Source organism: Artemia sp. Qi Xiang Cuo, chromosome 5 (assembly GCF_049724085.1).
Source record: "Artemia sp. Qi Xiang Cuo chromosome 5, ASM4972408v1, whole genome shotgun sequence".
Classification (NCBI taxonomy): domain Eukaryota; kingdom Metazoa; phylum Arthropoda; class Branchiopoda; order Anostraca; family Artemiidae; genus Artemia; species Artemia sp. Qi Xiang Cuo.
Genome location: NC_142798.1, coordinates 30,060,521 through 30,079,261, shown reverse-complemented (window position 1 = coordinate 30,079,261; position 18,741 = coordinate 30,060,521). Strand labels below are relative to the sequence as shown.

At 35.4% G+C, this 18,741-nt stretch overlaps 1 protein-coding gene across 2 annotated transcripts in view; it reads left to right on the top strand.

Moving 5' to 3' along the window:
• Positions 1 to 18,741, top strand: part of trio (trio Rho guanine nucleotide exchange factor) — a 456,894-nt gene that overhangs the window by 399,821 nt on the left and 38,332 nt on the right. For both annotated transcript variants that reach the window (XM_089089484.1, XM_089089483.1), the window contains 2 exons: positions 3,758 to 3,917; positions 14,518 to 14,745. In XM_089089484.1, the coding sequence (XP_088945610.1) occupies positions 3,758 to 3,917; positions 14,518 to 14,745 (388 nt within the window). The remainder of the gene's footprint in view (positions 1 to 3,757; positions 3,918 to 14,517; positions 14,746 to 18,741) is intronic.

Here is an 18,741-nt window from a genome sequence, read left to right as displayed (position 1 = left end):
TTCTTCCAAGATAATTTCCAAAAAAAAACCGTTTTCTAAGCCTTTCTCAAAAGGAAGATCAGAAGAGCAATGGAGATGAGAAAAATCAAGTAGGCCTATTACAGACCATACATTGCCGTGCTGATCGTACCTTTGAGAACAACTTCGCAAACACTATTAGGCGGTTCGGCTATCTCAGAAGTGTGGAAATGTCAGATTCGGCCCAAAGGTGAATCTAGAACAAAACCTCGGGGGAATCGGGGGGGGGGGAATGTGATAAGGGCGCCAATAATTGATCAAATTGACAAGTTTATTTTAAAAAAATAGTAAAATAAGAAAAAAACGGAATGAGGGCGCCAGAAAAATCTTGGGAGGGGGGTCACCCCCTCAATCCGTCCCTGATACGATCTTTGGGTGTGAGAGTGGCATCATGTTAAATGGGTACAGAATAGCCTAAATGACTTAGATGTGATAGGCTGGCTTAGCGACGTAACTTGAAGAAACCACAAAAGATGCACAAAGCTGAGAAAACAGTATAAATAGATGGCAAGTACACAGCTAGAAAGGGGCATTTGGGCAAATTCCTTTGACCCCCCCCCCCCTCCCTACTAATTTCTAGCCTTACGTATTCAGTATGAAAGTCAACAAGTCCTTCCTATGGTTTTACAATTTCTCAAGATTAGGGATCAGTTGTAAAGCCAGTATGTAATTAAACACTAAAGTAGAGGAAAATAAACCAAATTAAAGTCATGTCAATTTCGTTCTCTATTACTGCGAAAGAAACTCAGATATATTTAGAGCACTTCAGCGTCGGTTGTAATGTCTCAGCAAACATACACACACACAAAAAAAAAATAGAAATTATTTCGTAAATTAACGGATAAATATTTGTAGGGATTTCGGGGTTTTGCAGTAAAAAAGTAGACTTGGTCCATGTAAAGTTTAAGGTAGCCTATGTATAAAATTTGCTGCATTCAAAGAAGCTGAATGTTTTTCCATTGAGTTCAAAACAAGATTTTGTTCCCACTAAACGTTACAAAAACATTGATTGTAAGAAAAGAAAAACAATATTAATACAAATTTAGGTCATTGTAAATACACAGCAAGAATCCAAGTTGGATTGACAATTTACTGCTCAAAACATAACCATATAGAAAACCACAAAATAGACATTCCAGTTAGACTATCTGAATGGAGTGTTATGTAATTTTTAGAGCTTGGTAAACATTATTTTTGATGACTTTTCAGCTGAATGAAGAACTGTTTTGTTCAAAGTGTAACGTTATAACCCTTTAAAACACAGATTAAACTAAATAAATTAAACGCTGCCTTTATACTTTGGCAACCTATAGGCATATAAATCAAGGTTTAATATCTTTTTAGCTTCTATGTCGCACAATAATTTGTGTAAAAAAATGTTCCTGTTAATATCTTTTTACGTCAATGAATAAAGTATAATAATCATTTCTTATCAAAGATACTTGTGTATTCTATGGTACACACTCGAGAAGTGAAGTTAGGTTAAACCGAATGAAATATACAAAAATATGATGAAAATACAACACTTTTGTAACAAAATTATGAAAACTACAACAAAGAATTATGGTAGGGGAGGCGCGCAGAAAGCATTATATTAAATACCTAACCCAACCAAAACACCATCTCTATATATTAAATATTTGATAAGAATATACCTACAACGTGGATTTCAACTGAGCCTAAGCTAATTTTCTTAAATACTGACAGGTATAAACCAGTTATTGTCTGATTTGTATATCCAAATTCTCGAATGTGTACCATATAATACACAAGTACCAAATCAAATACTACCTTGGTTCAAATACAGTCAATTTTTTTAGTAGAACGTGGCAAAGGTAGATGTAAAACGTGATAAAATTGAAGTCAAGCAGAACATGTAAATTTTGACATAGTCATGTGGACCTATCGTTATAGCTTCAGTAATTCCATCGTCGATGTATCAAAGCTGCGCTGTAAGGGACCTATAAATGTCGAAAATTGGATTATGTGATAGATTACATGAAAACTAAATAGAAATTATAAATTAATTATTTTTTTTAAGAAATTAAACAGAAAGAATTGCTGATTAATAGTGTCCAACTTTCAACGTCCGGGAAATAATCGAGACAAAAATTTGGCACCGATTTGTCGAGTTTGTTTTAAAAGCACATACAGCTTAAGTAACGAATATGGTTAAAAAAAAAACGCATATTTTTAGACTCCTTGGAGCCGGTAAAGTTATTTTGAGAAATCCAAGAGAATTTAGATTTCCCGTGGGCAGAATGTGCGTGGTAATCTAAAATATTATCCTTGTAACGAAGCGGACTGAACGGTTTAAAGATCGTGTTTGAGCACTATATCTGTCTTCCGGTTGAAGCATAACTTAGTCGAGTCTAGCGTTCTATCCACAAAGAAAAGGTGCATGAAGACCCTATAAAATAGGGTCACTGGTTGTTGATAGTACATCAAGGTATTTGGTTATAAATTATTAGCAATAATTGTATGGCTTGTTGCAACGGCTCTACTCTCTGTACTCGAAGTAAAAAAAAACAGCTTCCTATAGGCCCATTTACAACGATATTTTGCTAATGCCGATACTTAGCTAGAGCTTATTTGAGCTTGTTAGATTTTTCATGGAATTTGCTGATTAACTGAAGAAATTTATGAAAAATTCTAATAGGCTCAAATTGGCACTAGTTTAATCCCAGTAATAGTAAAATCTAATTGTAAATCTAAAATGTGAACGGGCCGTAATTTCACTCTGTCGTCACGCTCGGTATTTAAGACGTTTTTCAGCAATATGTAAATTTAAGTTTCTTTCATATTATAAATATAATTTGGCCACCCTTGTTTCTGAATAGAAATCCCATACGTCACTATTTGAAAATTCCTACCAAATAAGACGCGTCTTCATGAGCGCTGGTAGATGGCTTCATCAAATGCTCTTTGCCAAAATCTAAGGTTTCGTAAATTATGATGTGTGTGCCTAGAAGGTCAGGTTAGACTAGTTCAAAGTAGAAAAGAGTTAATTTGCGTAGACGTCGTCTGTAATTACTAACAAAACGTATCGTGCTCAGGTACTAAAGGTTGCTATTTTTAGATACTGAATACCCGAGTCCCCCTTTTTAAATGGGTCATTCACGCCGAGCAAGGCAATAAAATTTCTCTCTATTTTGCTTTTTTCAATCAGTCATAATACATCTGCTGCATGGAAACAAAAGTATGAGAAGGGATTGGAGAGGGAACTCAAGTTCTTCTATGAGGAAAACAAAAACAACTAATGTCATCTACTGGTATCCAGTAAAATCCTTAAAAGGAAAAAAAAGTTAGCTCGTTTTTTTTGTTGTTTTTTTTGGCTTGCCAAGTTTACTTGGATTTTTCTCTGGCGTTATAAACGGATTGGCTATTGTGTAGACGAGTCAGAAAACTAGTTAAGGATCCCAAAGCAAATCAAAATATTTGGAGGAAAAAAACATGGTGCCGTACCCAGGGGTGTCAATGGGGGGGGGGGGGTCAATTGCCACCCCAAGGATTTAAAAATACCTTTTTTGGTATTTTCATTGAAAAATAGAAAAACGAAATTATCCTTTTCTCTCTAGATTTTGAAAAATAGCCCAGAATGGAAGAAAAATCCTTAGCCCCAGAATTTTGTGAAGTGGCTCAGGTGGCCGTATCACACTTTTAACTAATCCTTGTCTTGGGTATGCGTAGTTTTATTTTGTATGTTTAATGGTTCTAATGGTTCTTCTATTACTTGCAGCGTTTTTCTTGCCGCATTGGAAAAGTGTGTAGACAGTCCAGCTGATTTAGGTCCTCTCTTCAAAAAATATGAGCGGAAGTTTATGATGTATGTTGTTTACTGCCAAAACAAGCCCAAGTCGGAATTCATCGTTTCTGAATATATAGATACATATTTCGAGGTATGTCTTTTGAATTTAATCGTTTCTGAATATATAGATATATATTGCCATTTGTTGTTGATCTAAGAATTGAAATTATTATTTTATTAGTCTTAATATTAAAATGTTGTTTTGTAGACAAAATTCCATGAGTTTTTATAAAAAAGCCTGAAACCCCTCAAAAAAGTTTCACAGCAAAACAAAAGTACACCATCAGAGTTAGCATTGTTGAAAACCCTGAATTGGCAACTTAAAGCCTCCCCCTTCTGTCCTACTAGTCCTGGCAAAAAAGAAACACATCACCAAGGCCGTATCCAGAGGTATCCAGGTGGAGGTTTTGACCCCCCTTCCCTCTAAAATGTTTGCCCGGCTTGTAAAAACGCAACAAAATGCACATAATCAAATTTTGATGTGTTTTTTTCAGAGATACAGATATATATTTCGAGATGTGTGTTTTGAATTTGATCGTTTCTAAATGTATAGATACATAATTCGAGGTATGTCTTCTGAAGTCATCGTTTCTGAATACATAGATACATATTTCGAGGTATGTCTTTTGAATTTAATTTTTCATGCAGCTTTAGCTACGATTCTACGGAGTGTAGCCAAAATACGACGCGGAATCTGATAGGAAAGCGTTCTCAGGTTCGTCTCTAAAATGAAAAAACAATGCCAATCAGCAAATAGTAAAGCTAACTACGAAAATCATAATAAAGCATAATTATGGTTAATGTTATTAATCTTTTTTGCCTTTTGCTTTACATTATACTGAAGGTATAAAAGTCGCTTTTACTAGATTCACATAATAATCATTTCTTACGTTTTACTCGTTTTTTATTTAATTGATTTACTTATTTTGCTGTTTGATCTTAATAAAACGCTGAAATTTAACCAAACAAAGACGAAATTGAATTTCATTTTGTTTTCAATTTTAGTTAAAATGAAATTGCATTTGTTTGAGACTAAAAAAAAAAAGAACAAAGCAAGATCTTAAACCAGAAATGTAGCGTCATGATAATAAGCGAGTGGAGCGCGAAGGCCCGAGCCGTTGACCTTGTCACCTAAACGAGCGAATGGAGTTGAAGCTAGGCTACAAACCGAGCGATCTGAGGGATCGACAAAAATCCGGTGAAGCATATTCATTTGCTAGAATCTATATGCATATAAGACCGATTCGTTGGTTGTTTGCTGCCTCTTTTTATTCTTTTCACTCTGCAGTAAGAGCCGATCCTTTGGCCCCTGGACACTTGTTATCACGGTGTCACATTTTAAGTTATTGTTTTTTTAGTATTTTTTTTATTCTGTTACCTTTATCATAATTCCAAGAGCATCCCACATCAAACTTCGCTGTTCTATATTGATTAGTTTTGCCTATTTTTAGCACATACACATTAAACTCAATACGCACTTGATTTTGTTTAGAAAGTGGTAAAACTTGTGGTTAGTCTTAGAGAGTAGTCATTCGTCACGTATTTCAAATCCTACCTCTTTTTTCTTTTTCCCTTTGGGCGCAAAAAGGATAAAAACCGTAGCTTTATGACTGTGCCGGGAACAAGATCTACACTGAGACAAAATTATTTTCGGGAAATTAAATTCTTTTGAAAGGGTGCTAAATTCTTCTAAATACTTAATCAGAAAACCCTAGTTTCACAATCAGGGCAAATAATAAAATCAGTCCTTTTCAATATTTTGAGGAAAAATTTGGACGACTCTTTTAAATTGTATATTTACTTAATTTTTTGTTGTTGTTGTTCGTTTTATTAAAGTTTAAAACTTGGATCATCGTATATTTTTTTAAAACTATGTTTTGTTTCCCTCTTAAATTGTTCTGGATTAAAAGGGTAAAATCGGGTATGTGTCCCGTGATGATGATCACCTGATGTTGTATGGGGCATAGTTTCTCAACCTTGTTAATGTTGCAACCCCCTTATGATACATAATAGCTTGAGCCTGATTGTCGGTTTTATCGGTAGAGCTTAATTATCTCACTAATTACTAATTGACTCAGGCATTTTTCTTTTTTCTAAGTTTTCTTTAAATTTTCTATTCATTTTAAATATTTTAATGTATTTTATTTGAAGAAAAAAAGAAGGTACCTCTATTCTAAGACCCGCAAGAAAGCGTAATTATGTGGACGACCTGTGATGAACTTAAATAAAATGGAAATTAATGTTTTGCTTGTTTCCGTTTAGCATAAGAAATGCAGATTTTTATTTGTTTTCTTTTGGAAGAAAAAAAAGCAGTCATGTTTAATTGGAAAGCCCAGTTCTACATTTCACTAGCATAACATAAAGGAAACCTGTGTGGGCGGAGTTTAAAGTGAAAGAAAAAAAAAGAAAAGTATTTCTGTTCCAATATTATGTTTTTTGAACGTACCGGAAACTAGACTTGAAATAAGACGGAACACTCTTTCAAATTCCTCCTAAAGTTTTAATTTTGGAAAACAGTTAGACTTATGTCTTTAGATATACATTTTTTGAAAATTTTTAAAAATTCAGTCCTTGGATTCTAATTAGATTTTTTGACTTAGTCATATAATCAGCACCAGTGGTTTCAGTTGGAGGGGTGGGGGTATCTGTCCCCCATTCTTGATTTTCGCCCCCTCCCCCTAGATTTTCAATTGATTGTTTTCATTGAAAAATACTTTTTTCTTATATTTTCACTGAAAAAATTTAAAAGATAACAAAACTGCCCCGGCCCTAGATTTTGAAAAAAAATTGCCTGCTGCTGATTTTATTTAATATCAATGATATTTTTCTGATTTTGTTCTACAATGAACTATAATCTTTTTTGTAAGGCTTCTTCACAACAGTGAAGAAGCAACATACGACAAAAGTAACATAAGCTTCTCAAAAGCATATGATCTACATATCTATAGAATTTATTAGCTATAGCTATAGAATTAAGCTATAGAATTTAGATTAAAAAAATTTAAGAGATAGTGAGTCTTTATAAAGATTTTTTTCACGTAAATTTTATCCAGAGTAAGCAAGGCCATTCTACCCTATTGCCTAGTATGGGAAGCTGAGTCATCTAAGCCAGAATGACCTAGTCATAGATTTCTGGGCATAAAATTCTGTGTGTCTGCTTAATGCCATTTATTTGACATGACATGCCTATCATAAGGCCTTTGCTTTAGATTAAGGTTATTCTGGTTGAAGCTTGATGTTCAAATTTAATAATTTGAATTTCCGTGTTTTAAATTGGAAGTTTTATTTTAGGTTTCTCATAAGGTTATTTCAATCTAAATAAAGTACGTTGCTAAAATACATAAAAAGTAAAAGTAAAAACAAAATCAAAGAGGCGTGTGATACATGTAGATCGTGGCTGTATATAAAGGGGGCTCCATCCTACGTTTGAGTCCATGTAACATTATTCCTTTGTCTTAATATTTTAATTAGTTTCTTTTTAGTTTTTGGTTTGATTTTATAAATCTTTTTGAAACGGCTTTTTCGTACTTTAAAACCTGACACGTGATACGATTGAAACAGAATTTGTAAGGAATAAACGGTTGTTTCCTGGTCTTACTGGCCATAGCCCTATTAAGAACTGATGAAAATATATTGCAATATATATGCTAGTATTACAATCAAAACTACTTTAACAGTGAATTCCAGCGATATGTTTGAATTCTGACAGGGCCTTGTAAGCGTTTTTGCTATTATCAGACTATAACAAGCAGAGTCAGTGTGGATCCAACAGAGCCGGGTTAGACTATTCGATCAATTCTGGTGTACATTCTTCCTCTGCTAGTGCACCTAATAAATTTATCAATGGAGAAGGGAGTATTTACTAAAATTATTGAAAACAGCAAAGATTCTCCCTCTCTACAAAGGAGGCACTCAAATGGATATATAAAACTGGAGGCCTATATCTATTTTGCCAGTGTTTTCGAAAGTTTATGAAAAAGTTATCCATGGAAGACTTGATGATCACCTCACGAGTCTGCATGCATTGTCTGATGGCCAGTTTGGATTCCGGAAGGGTCATTCGACTTCGCATGCTGTTTGACATCTTTTAGAAAATATTAATTTAGCTTTTGAAAAGGGTGAATTTTGTCTTATTACTTTTATAGATTTTAAAAAAAGCGCTCTATACCGTTGATTTAGCATTTCATTGGATAGATTAAGGGCTTTCGATGTAAGAGGAAGATGTTTGGATTTGTTTAGGTCGTATTTAAATGGTAGGTCAGTTAGGGTAAATCTAGGGGAGAAGTTTTCTAAGTTTTTTCCTGTTTCTTGTGGAGTTCCCCAGGGTTCCATCTTAGGACCCCTGTTATAATTAGTCTATATTGACAGTGTGCAGTCCGATACTTCTTGTACGTCTATGATATTTTTCACCGACGGTACAGCGCTTGTTGTGGCAGCGAAGACTCTCGAAGAATTGGTCCAGATAGCAAACAGAGCTCTGCAATGGTTGAGTGAGATTGTAGGCATTAGCTTACTTATCATTAACGCGGCGAAGAGTAACTATATTCTGTTTAGTCGGACTGGTGTATCCCCAAATTTTACCAGTAAAATATCAATAAATGGTGATGCACTAAAGGGGGCTACGGAAGTGTATTACCTAGATTTCATTTTTCAACAAATCCTAAGCTGGGGAAGATATGCTGATGTAGTTGCGTGCCAAGTAGCCCGTTGCCTTGGGATTTTAAGACGTTTTCAACATTTTTTACCTTCTCATATTTTAGTTCTTTTATGTCATTCTTTGATTGCGCCGTATATAAATTATGGATGTATAATTTGGGCTAGTAATTTTACGTGCAATTTTAAACCAGTCCAGATTCAGCAAAATAAAGCAGTGAGATTAATTGGTAAGTATGATACAGGAGAGTATCATGAGAGTCGATTTTTAGGAAACGTAGGATTTTGAATGTAGGTCAGATTAGAGATTTTCAGATTGGTATTTTTGTGCTTCAGAGTATGAATGGTTTAGCGCCTGATGTTTTTAGTAATTTTTTTCGTTTCAACTTACTTTATCATGGATATGCTACGACAAATGCTGGAGACCTGGTAAGTGAGCCAAGAAGTAGGGTTCGTTCTAGCCATGTGGCAAGGCACTTGGGTCCGGTGGGCTGAAATACTCTTCCAGACTCAATTCGGGAAGCGGAAAGTATCCCGCAATTTAAAAACCGGTTAAAGATGCATCTCCTTGCAGACAGTTGGTGAGTGTGGGGCTGGAAGACGAGAGAGGACAAATTAAGTAATTTTGTTTTTTGTTCTGTTATTAATATATTCGTTTTATTATATTATTTTTTTATTATTTATTTATTTTTCTTTTATTATTTTCTTTTATTCTGTTTTTTTCTCATAATTTATTATTCTGTAATTATTATTATTATTATCTCTTTTTTTTATTGTTCTTTATTTGTGTTTATTTCAGTGATGATTTAGTTAGTTTTATAATTTAGTAAATGTGTACTGATTGCGTTTTTCAAGCATATATGTGCTTTATTTGTAACCGGTCGTCAAGCCGGCATGAATTATTTTTAGTAAAGTTGTTGAATCTTGAAATCTTGAATCTGTATGTCAATTTAACAGAATCATCCTGTCCCTCGATGCATATTTTTGTATCTGACGATAGCAGATATTCCTTGCATTCTTGTCTTTATTTTATTTTTCGATATCACTATCCTGGTCACTATTTAGGCTCTAGACCAAGGGTGTTGTTCCCATTTATTTGAAGGGTAAATGGTTTTAAAAATGTCTTGTAGGGCTAAAATTCAATTGAATTCTAATAAGTGGCAATATATGTGTATGGAGTAGGATAGTTGGTTATGGACGCTTATCTTATGTCTAGGGTGTTTGTAGTAAGGTGGATTTAATAATTTCCTTTGTTGAAAATAAGAGCAGAACCGCAATTCATGATGGGTAAGGTTAACAGTTATTCATCTTACGTTGCCTTAACTTATCAAACAGTTCGTGGTAACGAACTGTAAGTAAGGAGCGACCCGGCTCAATAGTAACCGAAACTCTAAAAACTGGAATTTTGATACCCATAGATACATCAATAAAATCAGATTTTTATGCTGACTTCAAATATATAAGTTTCATCATTTTTAGTTTTACCCATCAAAAGTGAGAATATTTGCCTTATTTTCGAAAAAAGTGTGATACACCCCCAAAAAGTCATAGAACTTTAACGAAAATCACACCATCGGATTCAGCATATAAAAAAAACCTATTGCGGAAGTTTCAAGCTTCTATCTGCAAAAATGTGGAATTTTGTATTTTTTGTCAGAATAAAGATCACCACGGATGCGTTTTTTTTTTGTTTTTTTTTTCCAGGTGAGATCGTATCGACCCAGTGATCCTAGAATATCGTGATAGGGCTCATTTGAACGAAAATAAAAAGTTCTAGTGCCCTTTTTAAGTGACCAAAAAATTTGGAGGGCAACTTGGCCCCCTCCCACGCTAATTTTTTCTCAAAGTCACCCAATCAAAATTTTGAGATAGCTATTTTGTTCAGCATAGTCGAAAATATAATAATTATTTCTTTGAGGATGACTTAATCCCCCAGAGTTCCCGGGGGAAGGGTTGGAAGTTATGAACTTTGCCCATTGTCTACATGTAGTATTGGTTATTGGGAAGTATACAGACGTTTCAGGAGGAATTTTTTTCTGATGGGGGGGGGGGTGTTGGAGGAGAGGGTTACGGGGAAGGATCCTTCCATGGAGGATGTTTCCTTTCATATACGGAATCCTGATTTCCCAGTATTATTAGAAAAACGACCAGAAATTAAATAAAAAAACAAGTTTTTTCAACTGAAGTTTAGTAGCAGCATCAAAGCTTAAAACGAACAGAAGTCATTACGTATATGAGGGGCCTCGCCCCCTAATCAATGCCTCGTCCTTTACGCTAAAGTTTTTTTTTAGCAGTTATAAAAAAGCTATCTATTCTAATTAACCGGCCTTTGTGATTCAGGGGTTTGTGATTTGAACAAAATTCGAACTTTAGCGTAAAGAGCAAGCTATTGACTAGGGGGCAAACTCCCTAATATATGTAATAAAACATACGAATATAGAAGTTCGTTACGTAAGTTAATTCGTAAGTTACGTCAGAACAAAATTTCGAAAAAACCATTTAGCCAAAAAAGTAAAATTAACATGCAAACTTCATTTTAATTATTCATGTATGGTGAGCCAAAATCAAAGCTGCATTAATTCAAAAACGTTCAGAAATTAAATAGATGAAATAATTTTTTTTACTGAAAGTAAGGAGCTACATTAAAAATTAGAAAGAATAGAGATTATTACATATATGAAAGGGGCTGTCCCCTCCTCAATACCTCGCTCTTTACGCTGAAGCTTTAATCTGTCACACAACTTTATTTTTTAAAACAATAAAAAACTTTAGATTAAAGAGCGAGGTATTGAGGAGGGGACAGTCCCTTTCATATACGGAATCCCTTTCATAATTTCTGTTCGTTTCAAGTTTTAATGTCGCTCCTTACTTTCAGTTAAAAAAAACTTGTTTTTTTTTATTTAATTCATATAAAAGCCAGTGGAGAACGGACTTGGGAGAGTTAAGATTATTGTAACATAGGAAAGAAAACTAAAGAGAAATAAGACCAGTTTTAGCGACAAATGTACTTGCTGGGGTCTTGTGTAGGCAAAAAAGCCCTCATACATCTTCATTGTATTTTACGTATAAGATGCTGGAGCACAGTGGCAAAGTAGTTTTCATCATAGTGACAATAGTCATCTTAAAAGCTTATTTTAAAACCATTTTCAATCATTTTAAAACCAGTGCTTTTCTATTTTGAATGCTACGAACTTTCTACAGGATTTGTAAAACACTTATTTTTGAAAATTCATTTTTTATTTAATGCGCGGAAGCAGATATTTGGCTACTGGGACAAAAAAAAATATACCACCAACATTATATTAACTATCTACAAAGGTATTGTACTGCCTAATTTACTATGGTACTTAAAATTTCGCTCCCATGGCTAGTTTTCTGCTAAAACGAAGGAATCCATTGGAATCAGAGACATGGTTTATAAGCCAAATTTTAAACACTAGTTCATGTTTGAAAACGCCAAATGTAGTTGCGTTCCTAGTTTTTTGGTATCAGTGTCCGTGTAGGTTTTATGTTTTGGGCTAGCAGTCGGCTGTTAAACCATGATCAAATTTGGCTATGTTAGGTTTGCCACTTTGGCCAGTGTACCTGTTATTGGTTTCTGATATGTATTTGAAGCTAAGAAGCAGTTTGTCTCCCATTTCTATCAACGAGAGTGCCTTGTTAGCAGGAATCGTACAGTACGTTCAAAGACAGGGTCGAGGGGTCGGATACTTATATGAAGCCGACTACATATTGCTGATGTGAATTCCAGGTTAAGAAAAAATTGTGTCTGGAAACAAATTCTTTCAAAATCAGTGGCAAATTTTATGTTCTGTACTGTTGTGAAGTGTTATTTTATGGCAATTGGGTGTTTTAGTCGTAGATGCCTTTATTTTCCCTTTATAAAGGAGATGAACTCAGGCCCTAAGGTAATTAAACTTTGGTAGCGTGCCTTAGGCTTTGACCGAACTAATGAGGCGTACCGACCGGGCATGTTCAAGGGGCTAAATGTTGATCATGGAGAGGTTGTCTAAAATCCAATATTTTTATCCAATTTACATATAATAATTAAAGATATAGATATTCTACTGGGACTGGCTGTCCCAAGTAGACCACAAGTCTCAGAAAATACAATAATATATAATAAGATACTTATACACTTACAATGATCCGACAAGATCCCAAGGTATTTCTTAACGAGGAAATAAACGGGCAGAGGTTCTCCCTGCAAGTCAAAAGGTCTTTCTTCAGTCTAAAAAATCGGGGTATATATATGAAAAACTAACCACGTCCTTTCGATACATTGACGCATTTAGCCTGGAAATTGGTTATTGCGGAAGTTCCCTCTAAGCCCACACATTCCAAGATTTGAATCTTTATCTTAGGAAGTGGTATTTAAAATCTTTGTTTTTGCCTCTTAATATGCGTTTACTCAATTAATAATTAGCTATATTAGAAAGCTCTACCACAATGCTCCTCATTTAAAGAAGAATTGTCCCAATTCTCAATATTTTACTTTTTAAAACAACTTAATTTTGTTTACAGCTATTATGCTGCCATCTTTGGGTCATTATGTGCATATACCCTCAATGGGTTTCCTTAGGGTCATGTTTCTGGTCCCATATAGGCCATGTTCTTTTCTGTCGAAGGATTTCAATTCGAAATTCATCATTGTTTCTCTTTTTCTCTATCTTTAGGGCTGAAAAATACTCTTTTCACCCTTCTTATGTGAATTTTCTGTTTTAACTTGACCACAAGCGGTCTAAACATCATATTAGTGGATTTGCTTCAGTTAGATTTATTTTAGGAAAGTTTTATGATTTTTTTTTTAGTTTAAATTTAATTCCCATTAATAATTTAATTTATATGGTTAATATACCGTTTCTAATATTTAATTATTAATTAACTAAATTAGAAAGCTTTACCACAGTAGCAAGCCCACCATTAGCTTGTATACAGGGTGCATTTTTGAAATTAACAATATTTATTGGGTATGAGAAAATTGAGAATGAAATTGGTTCTAAGGAGAAATCGAAAGCATTAGCATTTTTTTTTTCTTGGAGAAAAACTCTATCTTAGGCCATATCATTATAAAATTTTCGATGGGCTGAAAACTACAGCGTTTAATTAATGGTGAAAATAAAAACCAAACTGTTTCTCCCGCAACACTTTCTGTCGGCAAAGCCGACAGAAAGCTGCCGTAACACCACGTTACCCAGGCAACGTGAATCTTGTTAATGCTGGGAAAGGTTAATCTTTATTCATACCGCGTTTTCTTAATTTATTCATATAAGAGCTAGTAGAGAATGGACTTGAGAGAGTGAGGATTACTGTAATATATCATGCAGATGCAGAGAAGATAGTAAATGAGAGTCTACGAGGAAGGGAAGCTACAGATATTGAACAATTAGGACAAGTATAAGACCATTTTTAGTAACACATTTGCTTATTATGGCCTGGTCTAAGTAAAAAGCCACTGCACAATCTCGTAGTTTTTTTTTTTTTTTTTTTTTTTATATATAAGCTGTTGGAACATAGTGACAAGAAAGTTTTGATAATAATTCGTAACATTCAAACTAAATTTGAATTAACATATTTATCATTTATGAAAACTTATGAAATTCAAGTGTTATTAAATCAACTCGTTGACCTTATTTAACCCCCTGAGGATCACTCACGAATACTGGGCAGGATCTTTTATATTATTTTTGGCCTTCCAGTTCTCTTTTTTCTAATCATGGAAGTAATTTCGCTTCTTAGGATACAAGTTTTAGGCATGACTGTTTTTTTTTAACTTTATGATTGATGTTAAAGACGATCCAATCCGTCGCATAAGCTTTTCAAAACGAAGCTCAGTTGGGGGGGCTTTATTATTGACGTAAGCGTTTCTTTTGTTGTGAATAATTATGTAAGCGTTCAAATATATGAACGGATTCAACAAAGCTATTTTTCAAAGCAGCTGGGATAAAGCACTTGGAATATCCTTTCTAAGAATTATTTTGTAAGCACACTTCTAATAAAGGCATGTTGTTTTTCCAAAACTAATTTATCTCTTTTAGGATTTGAGGCAAAGGCTGGGTCACCGGCTTACAGTAGCTGACCTCTTAATAAAGCCAGTTCAAAGGTTAATGAAATATAAGCTTCTACTTGGTGATCTCCTGAAGTACACAGAATTGGCTAAACTGGACGACGAGGTGGCTCTGCTTAATAAGGCATGCGAGGTAATGACAGTTGTACCAAAAGAGGCAAATGACATGATGAACGTCGGAAGGCTTCAGGGCTTTGATGTAAGTTTTTTCTGTTACCTTTTTGGCAGAGAGAAAGGTGTTAACTCTATATGTATAATTTCTAAAGTGATTAAAGTCTCTTGTGAAACCTTACATCAAGTAAGTGTCTCCATTGCAACTAATCTCTCCTGTAACTAAACCGAATGCAACTGAACCCTCGTGCAACTGAACCCCGTGTAACACAATCCTTGTGTAGCTGAACCCCCGTGTAATTGAGCCCTTTTGCAAGTAAATGCCGTTCAACTCAACCCCATTCAACTGAACCCTCATGCAAATCAACCCCTGTGCAAATAACCCCTCATTTAACTCCACCCTCGTACAACTCAACCCCCATTCAACTCAACCATCATTCAACAAAATATCTGTGCAACTCAACTACATTCAACCCAACCCTCGTGCAACTCGACCCCCATTCAACTCAATCCTCGTACAACTCAATCCTCATTTAGCTCAATCCCCATGCAACTCAACCCCCATTTAACCCAACCCTGTTTGACTCAATTCCCACTCGAATCAACTCTATTCAGCTCAATCCTTCTCAAATTAACAATATGGCTAGAAAATGTAATTCTACCCGTTTTGTTGGAGGTGGTAACAGCTGACTCGAATAGAATTGTCTTTATTGATTAAATTATTTATTGATTAATTGTTTGTAGGTGTTTTTTTTTAATACCGCTTCAACGCAAAATTATTCCTCCTCTCCCCTCTAAAAACAATAATTTACCCTTCTGCCTTATATATTTGAAAATTGTCAAAACTTTTCATGTCCAGGGCCCGAACACAATTGAATTCCATGATTGCAGTAGTAGCTGCACCCTAGTACAGAGGTTCGGCACTTTGTAGCCAAAACCTAAAAAATACATTTAAAAACCGCTATCTCGTAAGATCTCCCTTTTTCTGTTTTAGCTCTCCAGCACTAATAGGGCACTAGAGCATTGTAGAGAGATTTTTAAGGTTATTTCAAAGCTAATATACGCATTTACGCGCTTTTTTATAATCTCGTCGTAACAGCACCATCATAAAATGCCTTATGGCACCAAAATACGATTCTAGTGTCATTTCTGGAATGTAAAGGCTTGAAACCATAAGAAGTCTACCACTGAAATCTCCTTATAGTCCGGGCGCCAGGTGTTGAAAATGTGGAACATACCACAATGGAATGGGGCAGGTACGGGAGCCCCCACCCCTAGACCATGCTGATTCGAAAAGCACCAACGGCACTTGCTTGCGAGGGGTGGGACACTCCGAAACTTGACATTTTATCACATTTTGGTGTCTCATGCAAGAAAATACATCTTCCACAAAGTTTGAGGTGCAGTTTTCCGCTCAAATACGAGATAGAAATGCCTAGAGGCCATAGAATGTCTTCATAAAAAACTAACACAATTAGTTGGAAAAAATGGCAGCAATGACGCAGGTTAAGAAACTAAACGAAGTCAGAATTTCCACTACGTATTTAATACTCACATTCCCAAGTTAATTGCGGTTTTTTTTCCTATTACTCCTCCACTACAAGTTACGCACAATTATTCCTCGTCTGAATGAGCGTCGGCATCACCGCACTTCCCACAGAAAGATTACAAAATATCGCAACCTCTATCTGCACATGCACATTTTGGTCCACAAGTAATATGGTGAAGTTATCTGAATAGTGGATGGCCAAGCAGGAACGGTTGATTTAATGGGTACAATGCATCTGTCCTTCATGTTCCATCCAAAATCAAGCGGAGAATAGTGCGAGAGGCGGGGCGTAAGGGCTTGCAGCATAATGGACTACTGGTAAATGCACCTTTTCACATGTAAGGCAAAGCAGTCGTCGGTTGGAGGCAGGCTCTTCAGTGTTTTCCGTTGAGGGAACAAGTGAACGTGGAGGTCATTCAAACACGAAAATTCGTCTGATTTTCTGTATGAGGCGATCAAAATCTCAAAACACAGCTTCATAACATCGTCCTCAAGTTCAACTACTCGGTTGGTCTGTTCCAAAATCTGTTCAGTAAGAGCAGATGTTTGAGGTAACCACGGCACAACTGCTCTAAGGATCGTCTTCTTTCCTTTGGAGAAAATGAAGCTCACAGTACCACATCCGGTGAAACAGTGCAAAAACACTATTGAATTTACTAGAGAAGTAGGGAGTCTATTTGCAAGCTCAGTGATCGAAATGACTTTGTCCCGTGGACGAACCAAAACATTAGGGGTGGCATGGCTTTACTTTTCAATCGTCTTAAAAGACTGAAGCAAGATGACGACAATGTCTGTGTCATTTGCTTCCACGATTATTTCCGTGCATCCCGTCCTGGCACAGAAACTCGTGTGAAGAGCGACACGGGTATCCGCTTCTTCATGTATGCTGCTCAGTTCATTAGCAAATCTCTCGCGGTTTATAGCCTGGTTACCTGGAAGCAGTGAAATACTCCAATTGCATCTTCAAATCCTCCTGATAGGTACACTGGAAAAGCAAGGACTTTGTGGTCAGTACCGGTCCAAAGGTCAAACACGCATTCTATAAGCTTTGCTTTACTTTGGATATCAAGCATGATAGAGTCACAGTGACAGAGTACTCACTTTTCCTGCATTTTTAGTTTTTCAAATTGGCGCATGGCGTCATTACGTCTTTTTCTATAGAAGGGGGGGGGGGTTGACGAATGCATATTGTTAAAATGACAACTATGCCTACTACATAATGAAAATACCGTCTGAAATAATGGAAGTTTATTTTTTTGGGAGAAATAATTGTTAGAAAAGAGTAGTTTCTGCCCCGAAGCGCCACTAATTTTGAAATACATCACTAGAAAGTGTATATGCCCTATATTTGCCTCTTGGATACACATTTTAGAGAAGCAAATAACTTAAAACCGAGCATTTTGCCTTGAAGGGTCCAAATTTTTAAGAAATCATTATTAGAAACTATCTTTTGTTTTTTGTCTGTTTACTAATAAACAGACTAGGTGAACGATCCGAAATAGCATTTTCTTGCATGAAATGCCTAAAAAATTATGGTCTTTACCACTAGTTCATCCATCTTTCTTTGTATTTGCTTCTCAGAAAATAAGGAAAGAAAATTGTAAGGAAAGAAAGTAACCTTAGAAAGCAATGTTATGCCGTGAAGCACCAAGAATTTTCTGATGACCATTAAGGACAGTCAATTTCACAATAGAAGAGAATTTTCAAATCTAGGATTTCAGAGCTGTCATTTCCGTCTTTTAAGTGACTAAAAGTAAATGTCAGTATGCCAGAAAGCAGCAGCAGATTATTTTAATTTAGCACTACCAAGTATCTTTTTCCCTTGGAGTTTTCTTTTTCGTACTTTTTTTGTCATTACAAAAGCTTAAATTAGCCTGACATTACAAAAGGATTAGTCAAGTAAACATGTTAAATCATAACCAAATTTAATGGAACTACAAGATCTACCAAATTTGGCTATTAACAGGAACCAAATCAACATGTTAAATCAACATACTTTAAATCGGATGAAAACAAATAACAATTTGACGAAAAATTTACTAAATGGTTAAAAACATAGGGGTAACACACCCTTCCCTACCCCCAGGATGCTGCTGCTCCCATCACAGCCCATTAATTGACAGTAAGAGCTCATTGTCTCTAAAAACTGTCCATTCAAGCTTCCCAGAGCTATCATGGGGGGAATGGATTTTTATTAGAGTACAGGAAATTCTTTGCAGGATTACATGCTGTATTTGTGGAACATCATCGCATATAGAAATTTAGTTGGCAGATAGATATTGGCCAAGAGAATGGGATACTAGTAAGACTAGAAACTCTAAGCTCAATGAAAAAAAAATCAGGGAAGCCATCTAGCAACATCTAGACTAAACAATACCGTCCTTTGTATACATGGGCGCCAATAAGCTGAATTCTAGGGGGGGGGCAAACTTCGTCTAATTGCTACTTTTAATGCTATATAATAAAAATCTCAGAACAAAAATATAAAAATAAGGCAGCATCATTCAGCCAGTGGGGGGGAGGCAAGAGCCCGCC